The following is a 7066-nucleotide window of genomic DNA, read 5'->3' on the forward strand; positions in this document are numbered from 1 at the left end:
GACACTTAAACTCAAGAAGGCTTCTCGACCCCCCGAAGCTTGGGCGACCCCTAGAGGTCGGGGGCCACTGTACACTGACCAAAACTCATCTCTGATCAATATTCACAGGAAATAGTCAAACTGCAGTTACTGAGTTCACTGTTTGGGTTCATTGATCAGTTGATCAGCTTTTACTGATCAATATGAAATATAAAGAACAGTTTATTGATAACAGAACAGGTTGGAACTGGTGTCTTTGTGTGACAGTGAACACATCACGGACTCCTGTTTAAATTGTTCAGTAAAAACAAAATAATCAGCAGATTAATCAATGACAACAATGATTGGTTTCAGGTATTCATGGTATCTAATACAACTTTACAACTGCTACTATTGTTATTATTGTTATTATTGTTATTGTTATTATTGTTATTATTGTTATTGTTTTATTATTATTATTATTAGACAGATGGGTGACAATGGACCTTTTTCACAGCAGCCATTTTAACCTGTACCAGTAAACTCAACTGTTACCATTGACACTAATGAAGGTTACATTCAGATCATCCACATATAAAGAAATCTCTACAACCCTGAACACAACAGGACCCTGAACACAACACGCCCTGAATACAACCGGACCCTGAACACAACAGGACCCTGAACACCACACGATCCTGAACACAACAGGACCCTGAACACAACACGCCCTGAATACAACCCGACCCTGAACACAACCCGACCCTGAACACAACAGGACCCTGAACACAACACAACCTTGAACACAACATGACCCTGAACACAACACGATCCTGAACACAACACGACCCTGATCGCAACACGACCCTGAACACAACACGCCCTGAATACAACCCGACCCTGAACACAACCCGACCTTGAACACAACAGGACCCTGAACACAACACGCCCTGAATACAACCGGACCCTGAACACAACATGACCCTGAACACAACACAACCTTGAACACAACACGCCCTGAATACAACCGACCCTGAACACAACCCGACCCTGAACACAACACGACCTTGAACACAACAGGACCCTGAACACAACACAACCTTGAACACAACAGGACCCTGAACACAACACGCCCTGAATACAACCGGGCCCTGAACACAACATGACCCTGAACACAACATGACCCTGAACACAACACGCCCTGAACACAACACGCCCTGAATACAACCCAACCCTGAACACAACCCGACCCTGAACACAACCCGACCCTGAACACAACATGACCCTAGACACAACACGACCATGAACACAACAGGACCCTGAACACAACACAACCTTGAACACAACAGGACCCTGAACACAACACGCCCTGAATACAACCGGACCCTGAACACAACATGACCCTGAACACAACATGACCCTGAACACAACACGACCCTGAACACAACACGACCCTGAAAACAACACGCCCTGAATACAACCCGACCCTGAACACAACCCGACACTGAACACAACCCGACCCTGAACACAACAGGACCCTGAACACAACACGCCCTGAATACAACATGACCCTGAACACAACACGATCCTGAACACAACACGATCCTGAACACAACACGACCCTGAACACAACACGCCCTGAATACAATCCGACCCTGAACACAACATGACCCTGAACACAACACGATCCTGAACACAACACGACCCTGAACACAACACGCCCTGAACACAACACGACCCTAGACACAACACGACCATGAACACAACACAACCCTGATTCTTTGGGGCTTTTATCCTGAGCGTTTTAGAAATACTGAGGTCTGAGGCTCTCTAACCGTATGCTGCTGCTCTCTAACCGTATGCTGCTGCTCTCTACCGTATGCTGCTGCTCTCTAACCGTATGCTGCTGCTCTCTAACCGTATGATGCTGCTCTCTACCGTATGCTGCTGCTCTCTAACCGTATGCTGCTGCTCTCTAACCGTATGCTGCTGCTCTCTACCGTATGCTGCTGCTCTCTAACCGTATGATACTGCTCTCTAACCGTATCTCTACCGTATGCTGCTGCTCTCTAACCGTATGCTGCTGCTCTCTACCGTATGCTGCTGCTCTCTAACCGTTATGCTGCTGCTCTCTAACCGTATGCTGCTGCTCTCTAACCGTATGCTGCTGCTCTCTAACCGTATGTGCTGCTCTCTAACCGTATGCTGCTTCTCTACCGTATGTGCTCTCTGACCGTATGCTGCTGCTCTCTAACGTATGCTGCTGCTCTCTAACGTATCTCTAACCGTATGATGCTGCTCTCTAACCGTATGATGCTGCTCTCTAACCGTATGCTGCTGCTCTCTACCGTATCTCTACCGTATGCTGCTGCTCTCTACCGTATCTCTAACCGTATGCTGCTGCTCTCTACCGTATGATGCTGCTCTCTACCGTATCTCTAACCGTATGCTGCTGCTCTCTACCGTATGATGCTGCTCTCTAACCGTATGCTGCTGCTCTCTAACCGTATGTTTCTCTAACCGTATGCTGCTGCTCTCTACCGTATGATGCTGCTCTCTAACCGTATGTGCTCTCTAACCGTATGATGCTGCTCTCTAACCGTATGCTGCTGCTCTCTAACCGTATGATGCTGTTTACGTATGTGCTGCTCTCTACCGTATCTCTAACCGTATGATGCTGCTCTCTAACCGTATATCTCTTCTAACCGTATGATGCTGCTCTCTAACCGTATGCTGCTGCTCTCTAACGATATGATGCTGCTCTCTAACCGTATGATGCTCTCTAACCGTATGATGCTGCTCTCTACCGTATCTCTAACCGTATGCTGCTGCTCTCTACCGTATCTCTAACCGTATGCTGCTGCTCTCTACCGTATGATGCTGCTCTCTACCGTATCTCTAACTGTATGCTGCTGCTCTCTACCGTATCTCTAACCGTATGCTGCTGCTCTCTACCGTATCTCTAACCGTATGCTGCTGCTCTCTAACCGTATGATGCTGCTCTCTACCGTATCTCTAACCGTATGCTGCTGCTCTCTACCGTATCTCTAACCGTATGCTGCTGCTCTCTACCGTATCTCTAACCGTATGCTGCTGCTCTCTACCGTATCTCTAACCGTATGCTGCTGCTCTCTACCGTATCTCTAACTGTATGCTGCTGCTCTCTACGTATCTAACCGTATGATGCTGCTCTCTACCGTATCTCTAACCGTATGCTGCTGCTCTCTAACCGACACATAGCAGATACAACACTGTTAAAGTCTTCCAGGACACGAGAGTATTTCCAGGATATTATAATGAAATATTGTAGTTCTATCCAACATCTTCTTCTTCTACATTGTTAATGTCACAATATTCGGATTCTTTCCCACTGATCAATAAATATGATGGTTTTATTTCAGGACAAAGCTCTAATTTATGTTTATTAATGCTTCCATGACCGGAAAAATCCTATTTCATCCTCATCCTCATCTTCATCCACCTGTTTAAGTGTTCATCCGGGAGAGACACCTGTCCACCCAACGTCACTCTACCTGTACTTCTTCACCTCTGTGACGTCATCACTATCACGGTTCAGACCTGAACCTGAACCGAGCCACACCCGGGACACACACTCTTCCTCCGGATGTCGGATGAACCAGAGCAACATCCCGCCGGGCCTCAGGGCTGCAGGCCGGACAGCAGCAGCCGCGGAGGAGAGCCTGTTACGGAGCCGGTAGCGGAGCCGGTAACGGAGCCGGTAACGGATGGTGACGACAGACAGGAGGGCCAACGGACAGATAGACAGACAGACAGACAGACAGACAGACAGGTCGGTCCCCTCCTCCACGCCCTTCTCCTCCTCCTCCTCCTCCTTACCTCCGCTCCAGATGCTGCCGCCGCTCCGCCGCTTCTCTCCGCCGATAAAAACCCGGACTGACGCGCTGTGAGGCGGCCAAAGCATGAGAGGCGTCCCGGAGCGGAGCCGGTACCGGTACCGGAGGGTTCAGACCGACAGGAAGCGGATGAGACGGACGGATTGACGGTCGCTCGGTGATGCTGCTGTTATGGCATCTCTGTCTCCTCCTGACGCACCAGCTGCCACCCGCTGCGTCAAGACGCAGCGCGGCACCGGAAGCGCTGCAGGGGAGACTTCACAATAAAAGCCCGAAGAGACTGGAGAAATTAAATATGAGATGAAATCATTGAAATGCATTTGTAATATTTCTTTCTCAGCCCTGTTTGTGTTTGTACTTCCTGCTGGATAAAAATGATTATTGATCAGATAAACAGATTGATCAGGAGTCAGAATATTAAACCACACACACACACACACACACACACACACACACACACACACACACACACACACACTTTAAGGTGTGTTTAGTCCAGCAGCTGTGGATATACACAGTATTCTGTCTGATCAGATCCACGTTAACACATAAAAACACCATCATAATAAACAACACTATATAAGTTCATAGACAGGTGCTTAGCAAACAGTATGCTGTGCTCTTATTGTGAAGGCCGGCTGGTTTCCGGGCTGAGTGCCGGGCAATTGACGGATTTTCAGCTGATCGACACACATCATCAATATTATTACCCATCTTACTATCAATATTATTATCAATATCAAATCACATGATTATTATTATTAACAATAATATTTGTATTGTTTTTATTTCCGGTGGAGTCACGTCATCTGACGGTCCGTCGCCGCGTGAGGGGACACTCCGGTTTGGGATGACGTCACCTCAGTGTTCATACATATATTATATATATATAAAATATTATACAGTAAATATATACTGTAATATATTAGGGACAAGCTGAGACTGTTTCTGGTTCTGGGACTGGAGTGGATCCCGCCACAATAAAAGAATACTAACTAATATTAATACTCACATTCCTCGAGGCACAGGCCGAGGAGGTGGAGTAGCAGCCATATATGATTCGAGCGTTTTAATGGACCCTAAACCTAAACTAAATTATAATTCATTTGAAAGCCTTGTTCTTAGTCTTTCTCACCCAAACTGGAAAACACTGCAGCCAGTTCTATTTGTTATAGTGTACCGCGCTCCTGGACCGTACTCTGATTTTATATCTGAATTTTCAGAGTTTCTATCAAGTTTAGTCCTTAAATCAGATAAAGTAATTATTGTAGGTGATTTTAATATTCATGTGGATGTTGACAATGACAGCCTTAGTAATGCATTTATATCATTAATAGACTCAATTGGCTTCTGTCAGAGTGTAAATAAACCAACTCATTGTTTTAATCACACTCTTGACCTTGTTCTATCATATGGCATTGATATTGAACATTTAATAGTCTTCCCACATAATCCTTTCCTATCTGACCATTATTTAATAACTTTTGAATTCATACTATTAGATTATAAGCCATTAGGTAAAACTTCCTACAGCAGATGTCTATCTGACAGTGCTGTAGAATGAGGAAGGCCAAAGTAGCTCTCTCTGATCAGCTGGCTGTATAACAACTGTTGGATGAGCCTTCACTACCTCATACTCTGAACGTGGTGTTCTCCTAAAGACGTACAGGCACCTCATCTCTCTCTCTCTCTGTCTCTGTCTCTCTCTCTGTCTCTCTCTCTGTCTGTCAAATTCAAATTCAAAATGGGCTTTATTGGCATGAAAGTTTTTTAAAAAACAATATTGCCAAAGGAAAGCATCAAAATACAATAAATCAAAGATATAAACATTATGAACATTATATTAGTTATATACAGTGTTTGTGTGTGTGTGTGTGTGTGTGTGTCCCTCAGGTTGTGGCATGTTAATACATACTGGGCAGCAAGGTGTGCCCGCTCTCCTTCTCTGAGGAGTATTTTTAATTTGGAGAGATCGTTCAGCTCTTTGAAATCTGGAACCAAAGAGCTGAACTTGTTCAAATAAATGTTTCTATTGTTATTTAATGTTGTACATTGTAGGAGAAAGTGCATCTCTGTCTCAACCTCACCTGTCCAACAGTGACCACATTTTCTGTTTTCTTTTGGTTGCCATGATGTTTTGTGTCTTCCTGTTTGGATTGGCGGTTTGTGGTCACTGAGCCTGTACTTGGTTAGGATCTGTCTCTGCTTTCTATCTCTGACAGTAGAGAGATATTCTGCTCATTCATAATCTCTTTTAAGGGCAAGATAACATTCCAATCTACTTTGGCTTTTAGTTGTTTCTTCCCAATGGTCCAGATAGCTTTCTTTACATTGTGCTATCATTTGCTTTACTCTGATTACTGTTTGTAGAGCAGTGTTGTTGTGAGGCTGGTCAGAGTGTGTCTGAGAGGGGGCAGTTAGCCTCAGTACCAACTGACATAGGGGACTCTTTTCTGGGCTCAGCTCTTGGGTTTGGAGGGCTTTGGAGTGGAGGGTGTCTCTGGGGCTGGATTTCAGGTGGTTAAAGAAGTTGAGTGTTCTCTTCTGAATGTTAATTATCAGTGGGTATCTGTCTAATTCTGCTCTACATGCATTTGTTGGTGTGTTTCTGTGTACGTGTAAAATGTATCTGCAGAATTCTGCATGTAGAGATTCTGTTGGATGTTTGTCCCAACGGGTAAAGCTCTGATGACTGAGTGGACCCCATACTTCACTACCGTACAGCGCAATGGGCTGGATGACACTATCAAATATTTTAAGCCAGATTTTTATTGGAATACGGAAATTATAAAATGTTCTCTTAATTGCATATAGAGCTCTTTGAGCTTTTTCTTTTAGTGCATTCACTGCCATGTTGAAACTCCCTGATGCTGTTATGGTTATACCAAGGTAGGTATAACTCATGCAGTGTTCAATGACATGATTATTGATGGTAAATTGGTGTTTGTTCTCATACCCGGTTTTAAACATTATGACATTGGTTTTCTTCATGTTTACTGCCAGGGCCCAGTTCTGACAGTACTTTTCTACTACGTCCAGTTGTAGCTGTAGTCCTTGTTCAGTAGGAGACAGTAGAACAAGGTCATCAGCATAAAACAGAGACTTTACCTCTCTATCTAGGAGGGAGAGGCCCGGAGCAGCACATTTATCTAACTCAACAGCCAGTTCATTTATATACACATTAAATAAAGTCGGACTTAGATTGCAACCCTGTCGAACGCCTCTTCTCTGGG

At 44.8% G+C, this 7066-nt stretch overlaps 2 protein-coding genes across 19 annotated transcripts in view; both read right to left on the reverse strand.

The window, feature by feature from the left end:
* cep170bb (centrosomal protein 170Bb) overlaps positions 1 to 4108 on the reverse strand; it is a 26310-nt gene extending 22202 nt beyond the window's left edge. For 3 of the 10 annotated variants that reach the window (XM_051408976.1, XM_051408974.1, XM_051408979.1), the window contains exon 1: positions 3817 to 4104. The gene's annotated coding sequence lies outside the window, so the exon portion shown is untranslated. Of the gene's footprint in view, positions 1 to 3816 lie in introns of all 10 variants that reach the window. The other 7 variants (XM_051408973.1, XM_051408980.1, XM_051408977.1 and 4 more) reach the window with 4 other exon arrangements.
* On the reverse strand, positions 432 to 1999 carry LOC127368384 (keratin-associated protein 10-4-like). Of its 9 annotated transcripts, XM_051409210.1 has the most exons (3): positions 1138 to 1999; positions 875 to 1024; positions 432 to 756 (listed from the first exon to the last, which is right to left on the reverse strand). In XM_051409210.1, exons 1-3 carry the CDS (start codon positions 1714 to 1716, stop codon positions 565 to 567), a joined length of 921 nt encoding a protein of 306 aa, XP_051265170.1. In that variant the 5' UTR covers positions 1717 to 1999; the 3' UTR covers positions 432 to 564. The 9 variants fall into 9 exon arrangements, with proteins under 9 accessions (XP_051265170.1, XP_051265167.1, XP_051265165.1 ...); XM_051409207.1 differs by having other exon boundaries at positions 432 to 1159; positions 1395 to 1999; XM_051409205.1 differs by having other exon boundaries at positions 432 to 1159; positions 1378 to 1999.
* Positions 4109 to 7066: the final 2958 nt, after the last annotated feature.

This window comes from Dicentrarchus labrax, unplaced genomic scaffold (genome assembly GCF_905237075.1).
Source record: "Dicentrarchus labrax unplaced genomic scaffold, dlabrax2021, whole genome shotgun sequence".
Classification (NCBI taxonomy): Eukaryota; Metazoa; Chordata; class Actinopteri; family Moronidae; genus Dicentrarchus; species Dicentrarchus labrax.